The sequence below is a fragment of the Schistocerca cancellata genome, chromosome 10, assembly GCF_023864275.1.
Source record: "Schistocerca cancellata isolate TAMUIC-IGC-003103 chromosome 10, iqSchCanc2.1, whole genome shotgun sequence".
NCBI lineage: Eukaryota > Metazoa > Arthropoda > Insecta > Orthoptera > Acrididae > Schistocerca > Schistocerca cancellata.
This window is the reverse complement of record NC_064635.1, coordinates 124,910,265-124,926,137: the sequence shown is the minus strand read 5'-3', so window position 1 is coordinate 124,926,137 and position 15,873 is coordinate 124,910,265. Positions and strand designations below refer to the sequence as shown.

At 42.1% G+C, this 15,873-nt stretch overlaps 1 protein-coding gene across 2 annotated transcripts in view; it reads right to left on the bottom strand.

Annotated features, from left to right (window-relative positions):
• Positions 1–285: 285 nt before the first annotated feature.
• Positions 286–15,873, bottom strand: part of LOC126106831 (mRNA decay activator protein ZFP36L1) — a 187,617-nt gene continuing 172,029 nt past the window's right edge. For both annotated transcript variants that reach the window (XM_049913228.1, XM_049913227.1), the window contains exon 2: positions 286–4,000. In XM_049913228.1, coding sequence (XP_049769185.1) covers positions 3,020–4,000 — 981 coding nt within the window. In that variant the 3' untranslated portion in view covers positions 286–3,019. The remainder of the gene's footprint in view (positions 4,001–15,873) is intronic.

The window sequence follows — 15,873 nt, the reverse complement described above, 5'->3', positions numbered from 1 at the left end:
TGCACTCTCATTGATTCAGTACTTTGCAATCTCCAAACATCAGTGCACCAATAAAATAAAGTGTGTGTGTTCATAGTAACAGTCAACAGCAATTCGTACCACAGATGGATTTCATGTCTAGCTGCATGGTGTGTTATTTTATCATGGCAGTTTTCTTTTCTTTCTTTGTTTTTTATTTTTTACTCACTTCTGCAATTATGTGTGCACAATGCAGGTTTAGGTACTTCATTAGGATAAAGAGTGTGGTGTCCAAGAGGAAAGGAAATTGTTAAATAAAAACAATAATTTAATCAAAATGCTATAAAATTATATTCATCCACTTTATAAATATTTCATTCATTGCATACACACTGAGCTTGTGCACATATTAAACGTCTATAAATAATGACATTTTACATGAGTTGTATATTGCAGATACAATAATACACAATATACAATTATGTCAGACTAAGTAACACACAATCTGATGACATCCAAACTCCTTAAATGAGCCACAAAAACGAAACAAAAAAAAAAACTTTCCCAATGCAAAATTGTAATATAGTGCCAAGCAAACATAAATACAATTGTGGTTTCACAGGTTCAGCTTTTTAATTAAATATTTTAATGAGATAATAATCTGATAAATATATTTTATTCATATAAATAAGTCACATAAATATAACATTGTGTAAACACAAGAACAAAAAATACCCCCCATCCCATTACTTAAAAAATTATAAAAAACTAAGTTTTCATTTTGTGGAAAGGAGTGTGTTGTTGCTACAACAGCATCACTGAAAGTTAAATGACTGCATTAACGCATTCCCAAACTGAATTGAAGAATAGTAACATACTAACATTCTGCAAGCAACATATTCGAAATTCACTCCCTTTAAAGATAATAAATAAATAGAATTCAGTACATTTAAATTTGTACAGATTTATTTCTTCAGCCTTTCACATCATTTTGCATGCAAAACTATCCACTTTATCATTAATAAATAAGAAACTTACATTTGAATCAATATAATTAAAAAACAAAGTTCATGATGTCATTATGAAATAAATATGTTTAAATAATGCTCAGATATTTTAAAAATGGAATGAAAATGTTGTCTGTACATAAAATAAATAAAACAATACAAGAACCCAAATGACTTCACACAAATATTTAAATGAGCTTTTCAAAACATGAAAAGGAGAAATTTGTCAATATTGCTGTTTGGACCTCCCTCAAATGTTAGAAGCAGAACAAAAATTTTGAGGCAAATTTTTTTTAATTAAATAAAGTCTTGCCAGTCAATTCTATACCTTCCAAATACCATAACAGATGAACACACAATATAATTTCTTTCCACAAGGCACATTATCATTAATCAGTTCAGTAGCATAATCACTTCCAAAACTAGTGCCACAACAGCGTCACTTCTAACAGCATTTTGTTAACCAGAATTTTTAGATACTCATATCAAGAATAAGATTACTATAAATAATGAAAGTCCAAAGCATCATAGAAAGAGAAAGAAAATAATGTTATGCATCATGTAACAGCATCAAAATATAATTTAATGTGTATAAATTAAATAATGTGGCACCCCACTTTCACATATATATGTATACATAATATATTATATTTATAATAAAACATTCTCCTCCAATTTAGTACGGTATCAGAAAGACAGCAGGTTTATGTACAATGTGGTATACAAAGTTTTGTACAACTGAATCTTATTATCAGTCTGTTCAAGGAGAGGAAAACAAAAATTAAAACTCAAAGCAATACTGTAACCATAAATAAAATGAATGTACAGAAGTTTCCTGTTTGGAATGTTGCTGATTTCTCATTTGAAAACTAACCAGATTTCAGCAACGTTTGGTCCTCATCCATGCTAGAGACACTATAATACCGGATAATTACAATCTATCAGTCTATAGTTCAATAGTGTGTAAAAAATCTGATACACTGAGAAATTTGGAAAATTTTGTGTGCTTCTGATTCAAGCACTTATGTGCAGATATACACATTCATGAAAATTATTGCAGGCATTTATGATATGCACACTGCCAAATTTCTTTGATATGAAGGTTAGTTGCAGCTGAAACATCAATATAAAAATAAGTCTACTACTAAATATTTTTCTTCCTCTTATGGCTTAATTATCACACCAGAAATATAGTATATGCCTTGGCTATTGCCTCTCTTACTTCTACACTGGCTAATTTATTGTAACTGTTTTTCCATGCAATGAAATATACACATGTTTATATATATATTTATATATAAACACACAAAAATATTTTACTGTACAAGAATGCATGTATAGCGTCAAGTGCTTGAATTTTATTCCCAGGGATTTCAGACCTGGATCTCAAAAGAGAATCTTAATCATATTAAACTGGTACAGTATTAGTCAAAAAGGCACTTAGATCTTAAAAATAATTGGTGTTTATTGCTGCCTATAGGGAATTATTTGTTTCATTGCTGCTGAGTGTCTGAAACAACTGCACATATATGAGAGAGAATGTGGAATGTTCAAGAAATGTGCATGGAAGACATTGTTACTTGCCAAACTTTGAAAATTTGATGTACTAGTTTCAAGAAACTCAACAACCATTTTCAATCTGGCACAGTTGTTAAGTTTCATGAGACTGGTACATTAAATTACACTTCATGACCCGTTTACTACTTCAATAGCAAAACAAAACAACTGGAGAAACAAACCACTGAATTGAGTATACATCATGTGCACGGTAAACAAAGTACACTTATTTACATTTAATGAACCTCAAGATAAATAAAAAAAAACTTATTTAAATGCCCAAGAATCATCACAGCAAATGGTAAAAGGCATCTAATTTCTGCCATTAAGCATGTCAAAAGAAAGGGAAGTAATGTGAGAGTGTTACCGATCTTAGTGGCAGAGGGAAAGGATAATTCCACATTCTCCCTCAAACGAAACTTATCCAACCTCTGTATTTCTGGGATGGTTCTTTAGGATTCAGATAATGTCGTCCTCTCCCTCTGTGCCCCTCCCCTTTATTGCCCACCAGCCAGAAGCTCTGACATGGCAGCAACCCTTCTGAAGACTGGCAGGCGCGTCTCCGGGGATGGACGGAAGCACGCCGGAAGAGTCTGCAGCGAAGGCGCCGCAGTGGATGGTGGCTGCGTGAATACCATGTTGAAAGTGAAAGCATCGGTCGGGGACTGCGGCACGGCAGGAGAGGTGGCAGCTGGTGGTGAGGACGGCTTGCTGCCTGGTGGGGGTGAAGTAGAGGTGGACGATGCAGAGGCGACGCCCAATGCAGCAACCAGGGGGCTTCCGGGGGCCAGTGGGCTGCCAGGAGCTAGTGGGCTTCCAGGAGCTAGAGGACTACCTGGTGCTAGTGGGCTACCCGGAGCCACTGGAGTGACAGGTGACACTGGAGAAACGAGCAGAGGTGACTGTGGAGGAGAAGCTATGGACTTGGGGCGTGCCTCGTCAGCATTATGTATGAAGTGACAGCGTGGCCCATACGGGCAGAAACCAATCGTATGGAAAGTGCGACAGAGCTCCGTCTTGTACTTGGGGTGTCTAGCAAGTGAGCGCAGCTCGCGGGCACCGTGCGCGAACTGGCACTTGTCCCCGTATTTGCAGGAGCCATTTTCCTCGAAGGGGCGGCAGAGCTCTGTCTTGTAGCGAGAAGTATTGACGGCTGCAGAGGCAGAGGCGGCAGATGCAGGCTCTGACTGGCTACGATCCAGCTTGCGGTGTGGTTGGGGCTGCGGTGTTTGGGCACCACTCACTGGCCCGTGCGAGTCCCCACTCAGAGGGTTGGAGCTGCGGCGGAAGACGCCTCCCTTGCCACACAGCACCACAGGGCAGCCCAAGTTGGTAGGGCTGCTGCATGTGCTGCCACCAGAAGAGCTGGACGCTGAAGACGGAGGCGGGGATGACCCGCCAGCCTTGCTGCTGCTGCCGGAGCTCGTGGTGCTCGCTGCACTAGACGCGGCTGAACTTCCGCTGCTCATCCCGTGGCTCTGCAAAAATACAAACGCAAATACTTCAGCACACTGTGTGAAACTGTTGTTAAAACAAGTATCATGTAGTAAGGCTAGTTCAAAGTCACTTTCAAATACTGATGGATGATGCTACTGTGTAACTAGTAACTGTGTGAGCCAACAATGGCCCAATTTCTTCTGTTGGGTAAACGTTAGTATCAAACCTATAATGTAGGGATTGCTGTTTAAGAATGTTTATGCTACGCTATTTCTCGAATGCATTGTTTCCTTCATTTATCTATCAGTGCCACACTACAGATCCATTAATTTTTTTGCTCCAATCCCTGGTCAGTACATCACATTTATCACTTCCTTCACCTCAGTGTGTTTGTTAATGTGAAAAACTGCTGATTGCATTTTAGTTCACATGACACTGTTGGTCGTCTGTAACTGGCCAGGTAAGTCAGTTCGCAGGTCACTGGAAGGGAACAACATACCATCTATATTAGGGCCATGCCTAGGAAAGTGCTGTGGCGTTCCATCTTCGAATTAGTGACAGTTTAACCCTTTTGTACTATATAGCGTAACAGTCATAAAATGGAGGTTTCTTGACTGCAATGATAAAATTATAATGCAACAATCATTAAATTTTCATTCACTATTATTTTTCAGCAATCCATTACAGCATCTGCCCATGTTCACCTGCTGGTGGCTGCAACCAACAGCTGAACCAGTAACTTGTGATTGTTGTAACTGAATGAACACTATACAAGGTATTTCTCTACCTTTCAACTCTTTAGTCATTTTCACCCTACTGTTCGCTGCTTCACAATTATCAGGCAATCTGTAACAATTTTAACATTTTCACCTGGATATCTTTCATAACTGCGCAGTAGAAACAACTTGAGCAACAGTGTTTAAGCTTATTCTGAATCTTTGAATCCTTTAACCACGAAGGCTTTTTGCATTTGGTGTTAATTAAAAGGACGAAAAGATAACAGCATGGGGCATAATTAGGCTTTAGAGTCAGCTCGTCAAACAGGGATGGTGACAAAGAATTGTCACGTAGTTCTCAGTACACACAACATTTTCTGGCTGTAGAATGTTGCTGCCTGTGAAAGGTGTAACTGCCTGACAATTCTCAGCGTTCTTGAAGTGCGTATAGTACATAATTATTAAAATAATGACCTGATAGTCGTTCCCTAAAATCAAAATTTAACAGCAGTATAATTTACTTTAAGCGGTTCCTCTTATGTCTGTTTTACGTAAGCATCTTTCTAGTCAAAATAGATACTCATGGCGACCATGAGTAAAGTGCCTATAAGGATATCAGCCAGACGTCACATAGTACAGTTAAGAGGTCAATAACCAATTATTTGAACTAAGTGCACGTTCTAACATACTCTGTATACTTCACGTGTAGAAACAGAGGTACTGTGGTGTCATTTGCTAACATCTAATGTTAATCAATTTTTGACGCTCTCATGTTACACTGATGTGCTTTTGTGTCGCCTGAATTTTTTTTTTTGCCTTCCTTTCACATTTTGCAACTGTACAGGACGACTCTTCACCGAGGAGTCAAGCAGTATATTGCTCCCTCCTGAGTATATCTCGCGAAGAGACCATGAGGATAAAATCAGATTAGAGCACACACAGAAGCATACCGGCAATCCTTCTTTCCACGAACAATACGAGACTGGAATTGAAGGGAGAACCGATAGAGGTACTCAAGGTACCCTCCGCCACCCACCGTCAGGTGGCTTGCGGAGCATGGATGTAGATGTGGTAGATGCAGACTCTAGTTATTGACAGAACAGAGAAATCCACACATTTTCAAATACCTTTGACTATGGAGTTACTGGCTATTAAAAGTAGATTTTCACAGGCAGGTGGAGGTAGAAGATTTTCACTGCCGAATATCGAGATATCCAAGATTATTTCTTTGACATTTGGCATTTGCAGAAGAGATACAAAGAACAAAATTAAGAAGACGCCATTTACTGCCCACTACATATCTCTCTTTGTATTTGTACATATTTTGTCGTGCAAATAAATGTATGTTGAGACTCTTAACGTGAGTAAACGCCACGGACGCTGCAGGATACATTTACCATATGTCGTGAATTGAGAGGTCGCTAGTGTAAATATTGCTCAAGTTTGATGTCATTTGTAGTATTCGATTCAGATGGAAAATTAAATTCCTTTTACGCTGCCCCTACGAAGTGGTTGAGGCCACGTGGCCTGCTGGTCCCGGGTTCGTTCCCCGCCCACGGCCGCCAGTTGTTTTGCTTGCTGTGCCGGCGCTGCCCGGACTAACCTGTTCCGCCGGCCGCCGTACAAGGCTGGGCCTCCTGTTCACCATTACCGCCGAGCCAGCCAGCACTTGGGTGAAGCGTTGCGGGCAACCACTGTTCGTCTCTAACATTGTCTTACGGAATCCATCTTCTGAGAAATGTGGAGGTTTTAATACATTTCGGTATTCCCGCCTATCGGTAACTGACGATGCAAAAACAAGAGCGGTACTGCAGTTTGTATTACTGCATCGCAAAACTCCACTGCTAAAAACCGAAAGCAGATCGTACAGTTACCCCCTTTTATTAAATCAACAGGCGTTTTTCAATTTTTTTGTGGATCTTCCTCCAAGTATGACTGTCGACACAAATCACACTTCGCTTCTCTTGCTCTTCTCTTAAGAAATTACTGTTTACTTCTTTTACGCTACATGATCATTGCACTATTACATAGTAACATATGCTCTCAATAATTGTCAATGTAAACTTGGATGTCCGTTGTTAAGAGTTGCTGTTAAACAGAATTGATCTCGCCGTTCAGCTCAGGTCACAAATTAATCTTAAAATCGAACTTAACACATTGTACTCTTAGGTAGGGAGGTAGGTCGGTCGTCGAGCTAATTTATGTCCGAGTCTTACAGTTCCCAAATGAGTCATTCCCGCCTGCTATTGCTCGGGCACGGCGTTTGAATTCACGGGCTAACGAAATGTACCTGGCAGTAAGAAGTTGGAGGCTTACAAATACTCGGCGCGAACCGGGCACGAACTGCATCCGGGAAAGAAAACATGGCGAGTGACTAATGTATTCGGAACTTCTATACGTTACCTGCGTTTACAAAGAAATTCGTCTGTGGTATAGGTCTACGGGAGGAGTTGTCCAGATAAATTATTTTGGATTCCGAACTTGCGTTCCTACCTGCAACTTTATTACAATGTTATTGGTCACATGACGGTTATTTGTTGATGCACACTGAGCGCCTTCCTGGCAGATTTAATGATCGATAATAAAGTTCAATTTTTCTTTTAATGTCGTACGTATGAATAACGTATACATACAGAGTGACGGTACAGTTATGCTCAATTACAAGAGATACCTACAAGATAACTGTGGGTAAATACCAATACTGCTCACTTTTGTGGTATCAATACTGTTTGTGGAAAATTATTTCATGAGGCACTGAGTGGAGAGATGCAAAGTATTTTAGAAAGTAAAATGAATACTGTACATGCGAGCAATGAAGCATTTCCGTCACCCTGAGTCCGCTGTGGATGACGTACTGGAGGAAATCGGAAACGACAGTCGACCAGAGTCGGACACAAACTGCGTAACAACGCGTTTCACACAGTAACTGAACCGTTTCGTGGACTGCTCCTGCTCGTTATCCTGTAATACACACTACAAGCAACAGCCCTATTTATTACTACGTTTCTATTTACATAGAAGGTAAAAATGATGTTCCACCTTAAAATGTTTCGATAATTTATCTGCAACCCTTACTATGGAAGCAATTAAGTGCCACTATGTGGCAACTAGATGCGGGTAAATGTCTGTGGTAAGGTCTCATGGGACCAAACTGCTGAGGTCATCGGTTCCTATGTGGGCAAGAAACCACGAATTCCGCAAATCAGAAGTGATTGATAAGTCGCAGTTTACGCAATTATTTTCAGAATCCGGCTGTGGTTTCAGTCAGAACTACAAGTCAAATTGCAATGAAGTAGCTTTTAACGCGGTGTGCCAATCTGTCGACCGAAATTCGCACTCTTGAGAACCTTGTGTCATGCTATCGAGTACACACTGTTACAATGCTAAGGCAACATTATAACATTAAATGTTGTGTGCAATCGGTTGACCGACGTTCGTACTTCGTTCTCAGAACCTCGTGTCTCACGCTATCAATGTAAAACTGTATTATGATCGAAGAAACGAGCCAAAACGTTAATTTTCTCTGATAATTTTACACTTTGTGTTTTACAAGGCAACAGAGCTGCGTGTGATACTGGACCCCCCCCCCCCCTCCCCCTCGAGTAGCTTGGTTGTTGACAGACCAGGTTTAACTGAAAAGTGATTATCTGGTTGAGAGTTGGCGACACCAACGATTGTGCTTGCTAAATAAAGGTACCGGTAACAGATCACACTGTAGAATAGTCTACTGTTTAACGTTCCAGGTATATCTGAACACAAGCAAACGCGTTTTTCACCACAAAAACAACTGAACGGTCAATTCAAAAAATTTATACTGGATAGTGTACAAGTCTTCGAAAGTATTTTGATGCGTATTGTAAAGAAACATCGTACATCAACTACGAGAAATGCAGAGGGGTCCACTACGTAACTTTAACCAAATGTTTGACAGTACTGTGTTATATTAGAATACACACGTAAGCTGTGTGTATCCTGTCCACTTAACTGGAATACCCGTACTTTCCACTCTTTCATATAGTCAACCTTAAGAGAGACAATCAAGTTTTTATCAATAACTACGTGGTAGAAAACTGACATATCGGACGACTCTGACAAGGGCAGAAAGCAATTTTCATTGTACGTTCGCAGGATAATTGCATTTATCATTCCTTTCTCATCGCATGACGACTCCGATGACATACTGTACAAATACTGAGCTCGCACACTTCACAGGCGTGGACGTATCACTTCCGTTGCAGTGTCTGTTAGTTGTTACTCTTCCCTAATCCCTACGTTGATCACAAAGAGGTTCAAATGGCTCTGAGCACTATGCGACTTAACTTCTGAGGTCATTAGTCCCCTAGAACTTAGAACTAATTAAACCTAACTAACCCAAGGACATCACACACATCCACGCCCGAGGCAGGATTCGAACCTGCGACCGTAGCGGTCGCTCGGTTCCAGACTGTAGCGCCTAGAACCGCACGGCCACTCCGGCCGGCGATCACAAAAAGGAACATTTTAATGTTGGAGTGCGGAGGGATGGTAATTAAAATGTGATTTTAAAATCTGACAAATCTCAAAAATAGCCATTTAACCGAAACTGGCATTCGCAGAAACCACCGGTGTCCGAGAGCCACCGCTCGGGACCGGTCCTCTGCTGCGGCAGCAGCAAGGTCGCGTCGCTCCCTCGTGAGCTTTCACTGCCACCGTCGGCCGCAACGCCTCCGCACTTTCTACAGCGACCACGACCAGCCGCTTTCCACCAGCTACATCCCACGCACAGCTCTGCCTAGAGCCGCGAGCAACACCCGAGACACATCACGCTTTCATTTAAATCAGTCGCCATCCGACGTCCGAGGTTTCGACCTGGTCGCGACAAATAGGGTGTGCACGTAGCCGCCACGGCTAACCACTCGCCCGTGACCGTAGAAAATCGCTCTGAACAGCTAGAGGAATGACGCAAAAATCTGGAATCACATATGCTACAGATCTCTACCATTAACCCCTCCCTCCCCCAATTCCTTTAAGATTCCAACTCCCATGCATAACATTGCTTTCAACGTCTATTACAAATGAGCTAATGTGTTAAATATTTGACTTTGGATGTGTACGCATAAAAAACAACAGAAAAAGCTTGAAATTAAACAGCGTGTATCAAAAGAATCATCCGATTTGGCACGTGTATATTTCTGAAACTAACAAACATATACAGAATTCATTGTTTTTTGACGAACGGGAAACCCAAATACTTTCACCTGTTAAAAGGTGTTCAATACGCCCCCCCCCTTCCCCCCAACCCCCGCCCGCTCTGAAATGCACGGCACGTGTCAATGCGGTATTCAAACTATTCAAACTGTTCCCACACTGAAGCGGGGCACGCCTTGAGTTACAGCTTCCACGGCTGCTGTCATACGATGTCTCTGTTCATTCATTATTGATGGTAACGGAGGCAAAAAATGGTTCAAATGGCTCTAAGCACTATGGGACTTAACATCTGAGGTTATCAAGTTCCCTAGACTTAACCTAAGAACATCATACACATCCATGCCCGAGGCAGGATTTGAACCTGCGACCGTACCAGCAGCGCGGCTCCGGACTGAAGCGCCTAGAACAGAGGCACATTAACAGACCCTTTGATAAACCCCCGCAAGAAATACAATGTCAGGTCCGGTGATCTTTGAGGCCAGTAATGTAAGGTGCGATCGATCCATCGTTCAGTAATCCTTTGATTTAAAAATTCACGCACTTCCTGATGCCAATGTGGCAGTGCCCCATCCTGTTGGTAAATGAAGTCGCTTTCTGTTGTCCAGACACCATTTTTACTAGAACTCAACAACTGTAGATGCGTTCTTAGTGCTAGATAGCGGAGTTTTCGAATTCCACTGGAAGCACATTGGTCACACTGAAGTGGGCGCACACGGCTGCTACCTAGCGGGAACCATGTGAAACTAGAGTTTGTTCTTGCCGACAGTTCACGCACATACATCAAATAAAATAATAGTTGTGATTTTTTAATCAGATCATTCTTTTTGATATACCCTGTACTTGTTTGTTGGAAGTGACAAGTGCTCTTATTATGAAACCCTGGGTGAATATATTCCGGGTAGTTTGCGCAGTTTTAAGCAAAAGCTTGTTTTTCACGTATCTCAATGTTTATGAACGTCATATCTGCTGCTGAACTGTGTGCTGTAGATGATATAACTCAGCACGTACATTCAGTGGTATATGTGAGTACTGACTGCGAAGTGTGTCGTGATTGGGTTTGCAGTAAGGAAGTAGTAAATTGAGACACGGTACCTACTGCTGCACTTTAACTGCACGAACATCGAATGTGTGCGATGAACTTTTTTCCTCTGATTATATATGTGGAGTGGATGGGTGTCAGCGAGTAGTAGTTTCGCAAATATTTTGAAATTGTGTGTAAAGTTAGTTGTGCTCTCACTCTCCAACGCTGGATGGTTACAGTCTGAGTAATCTGTGCGCTGAGTACACTGTTTGTAAGTGTAGTACTTATTGCGTTGATACATTTACTGTGACATAATAGATCTTAATAAAAAAATAATAAGACAGCATTTTAATATTTTAAATTCAGTCAATTATATGAAATGCTCAGAATAAAATTTTTGTTGCTTCTGGAAGCCCTTGGTTACGCAACCTGCAGCTGGGAATGGTTGACCGTGCCCCGTAATAGTCTTTTAGTAATATAGATAGCGTCTCCAACCGTGTCAAAAAACTGCTTTCGATTTTAGTTAGGACCGCGGTTGTGAAATTTTCTTTGTTCACGGCTGAAATTATCTGTTTTACACAAACAGTTTTTTTGTTGTTCATTCACTTCATATCGCTAGGTATGCATTCACCCATCTTTTTCAACAACTGTGGCAGTTTCCAGTGACTAATCACCTGTACTGTAATGTTAATAATAGTGGGGTCTCACCTCTATTTTGTGGTCAATACGTAACGCGTCATTGTGTTGGTCACTTACTAGACAGTTGCTACAGCAAGCGTGGACCCTCTGTATCGAGAAGTTGCATATATGCAGGTTGGTCAAAATAAAAGGGAGGGAAACTGTGGACGCAAAACCAATCTCACCCCGTCACTGAGCTACTTTGCGTATCTGCAAGGCATAGTATGAACTGCATTTTCTCTGCTGTTTTCTGGTCTCGGAATTCTCCATACATAGTTTTCAAATCACCGCTCTACTGTGTATGCGTTAAGGTCGGTCGGTTTTATTTTAGCAATACCGTACAGTGTACGATACTGTCCACGAACCGCCTGAGGGTGCTTCCACCGTTAATCACGAACCGTAACGGTCCTTTCGGTATGTACGGCCGACGCTACTTTCACATATGACTATTCTCGACCGCATTAAACGTCGCGTTCTGCTTCATTTGCAATCCCACGCACAATGCGCAACTGACAGACTTTGCTATTAATATATTAAACATATCACTGATCCCCTTTTGGCAATTTAAAGAATTCCTACTGGCGCGTTCCGAGGCCTGCACGGTGCTGCCTCCTGGGCGGCTTCGCGGTGAACTTTGATTATATCCTTCCCTTCTCTCTCGCACTGTGCCAAGCAGCGCGCAGCCAAGCGCGAGAAATTCGGAGGCACCGGGGCGAGAATTTTCCTGGATGGTGGGACTGCTTCCCTACCTCGGTAGTTACACAGTACACACCTGGCACTATAAACTATGCCCTCAATAATTATTTGTCACTTCGAAATAATGGTTCAAATGGCTCTGAACACTATGGGACTCAACATCTTAGGTCATAAGTCCCCCAGAACTTAGAACTACTTAAACCTAACTAACCTAAGGACATCACACACACCCATGCCCGAGGCAGGATTCGAACCTGCGACCGTAGCAGTCCCGCGGTTCCGGACTGCAGCGCCAGAACCGCTAGACCACCGCGGCCGGCCTCACTTCGAAATAATTCCTAACTGTCCATCAGTAACACTTAAGACTTTGTTGCTGCAGGAAGGCAGAGCGAAAAACGCTGTCGTGTAGGCTGGTAGGCACCGGATGGTGGATTTCAAATTTGCATTACCCGTATATTTCTCGAGACACCAGCCCGTGTAGCAGCGTACCATACAAGGCATACTCCAAGTGTTCCTAGTACTTCATAATCTAGACGCGAGGAAATTACCAGTTGAAGAGACGAGGATAGATGCAAATGATGATAGCAACGTTTCCCAAAGAAGTGAGATGTACAGAATGTGACGGATATGATACTGTCTGGTACAGCTTTTATTGTACAAAACATCCTGGCTGGGGGCACAAACACACAACCTACGCCTCCCGTGGGCAAATACTCAACAGACTGAGCTATCCTGGCAACAAACCGCTAGAGGGTGAAAATTTTCGTATTTCTTGTTTACCAGTGCACAAGTCTATTTTTATGGCAAAGTCACGGATTCAATCGCTGAACATGGAAACAGATTTTCTTTACCTATTTGACTACGACACCGGCGACACGTCTGCTTTCCAGAAATATCTCGCACTACTCTGTTTTGGATGAATATCAAGAGCTCAGACGGAGATGAAGATGAAATGGGAGATACGATCCTGCGTCAAGAGTTCGACAGAGCACTGAAAGACCTAAGTCGAAACAAGGCCCCGGGAGTAGACAAATGGTTCAAATGGCTCTGAGCACTATGCGACTTAGCTTCTGAGGTCATCAGTCGCCTAGAACTTAGAACTAATTAAACCTAACTAACCCAAGGACATCACACACATCCATGCCCGAGGCAGGGTTCGAACCTGCGAACGTAGCGGTCGCTCGGCTCTAGACTGTGGGAGTAGACGACATTCCATTAGAACTACTGATAGCCTTGGGAGAGCCAATCCTGACAAAACTCTACCATCTGGTGAGCAAGATGTATGAGACAGGCGAAATTCCCTCACACTTCAAGAAGAATATAATAATTCCAATCGCAAAGAAAGCAGGTGTTGACAGATGTGAAAATTACCGAACTATCACTTTAATAAGTCACAGATGCAAAATACTAACGCGAATTCTTTACAGACGAGTGGAAAAACTGGTAGAAGCCGACCTCGGGGAAGCTCAGTTTGGATCCCGTAGAAATATTGGAACACGTGAGGCAATACTGACCTTACGACTTATCTTAGAAGCTAGATTAAGGAAAGAGAAGCCTACCTTTCTAGCATTTGTAGACTTAGAGAAAGCTTTTGACAATGTTGACTGGAATACTCTCTCAAATTCTAAAGGTGGCAGGGGTAAAATACAGAGAGCGAAAGGCTATTTACAATTTGTACAGAAAGTAGATGGCAGTTGTAAGAGTCGAGGGACATGAAAGGGCAGCAGTGGTTGGGAAGGGAGTGAGACAGGGTTGTAGCCTCTCCCCGATGCTATTCAATCTGTATATTGAGCAAGCAGTGAAGGAAACAAAAGAAAAGTGCGAAGTAGGTATTAAAATCGATGGAGAAGAAATAAAAACTTTGAGGTTCGCCGATGACATTGTAATTTTGTCAGAGACAGCTGAGGACTTTGAAGAGAGGTTGAATGGATAGTGTCTTGAAAGGAGGATATAAGATGAACATCAACAAAAGCAAAACGAGGATAATGGAATATAGTCGAATTAAGTCGGGTGATGCTGAGGGAATTAGATTAGGAAATGAGACACTTAAAGTAGTAAAGGAGTTTTGCTATTTGGGGAGAAAAATAACTGATGATGGTCGAAGTAGAGAGGATATAATATGTAGACGGAATGGGAAAGAAAGCGTTTCTGAAGAACAGAAATTTGTTAACATCGAGCATAGATTTAAGTGTCAGGAAGTTGTTTCTGATAGTATTTGTATGGAGTGTAGCCATGTATGGAAATGAAACATGGACGATACATAGTGTAGACAAGAAGAGAATAGAAGCTTTGGAAATGTGGTGCTACAGAAGAATGCTGAAGATTAGATGGGTAAATCACATAACTAATGAGGAGGTATTGAACAGAATTGGGGAGAAGAGGAGTTTGTGGCACAACTTGACAAGAAGAAGGGATCGGTTGGTAGGACATGTTCTGAGGCATCAAGGGATCACCAATTTAGTATTGGAGGGCAGCGTGGAGGGTAAAAATCTTAGAGAGATACTGGAAGATGAAGCTTGCACAGGATAGAGTAACATGGAGAGCTGCATCAAACCGGTCTCAGAACTGACGACGACGACGACCACCACCACCACCACCACCACCACCACCACCACAACAACAACAACAGTTGACTACGACACAGGCGACACGTCTGCTTTGCAGTAATATCTCGCATTACTCTGTCAGACCCCTCTGCCATAAATTGGGTAGTACGGTCGATGCAGAACTGCGCTCTAGTAAATTTTAGCTGCAGGAAGAGTATGCTGTGGTGTGTTCCGCGTAACCAGAAAGCGGCGTGCCCCAGAGTCAGACAAAGGAGGAGGACTCCCCCAGTATTTCGTTTCCTCTTCCTGGCAACGATGCGCAGCTGGACAGGCAGGAAGTAGTGACGCGGCCGGCGGCCGACACGACATTTCCAGATAAAAACCGCAGCCCAGGGAAACCGCGGCCACCGCGCACTAAACATATCGCCACAAATCCCTACACACGCACCCTCTTTGTCCACATCTGCTGACGCACCAACGTTGCCCGGAGAAATTACGTTTATACTGGCTGACGAGTGAATAGACACAAAACTGTGGCGATGAGTGCGTGACAGAACACTTTAAAGTGAAAACAAAAAGCAAATAAACAGGTTGCACAGTACAGGAAATCGGGCATATATAGAACATTACAATTTATTGTTTATGGTCAGGTAGTATACTAAGCTCTGTGTGATTGTAGCACTTTACAAAACGAGCTTCTTATTCATCACTTGCTTTCGTTTGCGCAAGTTCCCAGTATGTTGCAATATCTGCTTGAAAGCTTTTTATTGGAGTGTCGGCATGTCTTCGAGAAATAAGGCTAGTAACTGCTCGTGTTCAGTAGTTCTGTTTAGAATATGCAGGAACATGCTAACGTACCCTACTTTATCGAGTAAGTCCACTTCAGTACGACAATCGTAGAGGACGATGAGTTTGGTTGGTTGGTTGGTTTGGAGAGAAAGGGACCGAACGTAAGAGTCATCAGCCCCTTTTTCCACATTCAAACAGGTCGCGGAGTAAAACCGTTTCCCAAAGACAGTCTGGGAAAGTAGAAAAGGCAGAAAACTAACTGGTAACCTCACTGAAAGAGA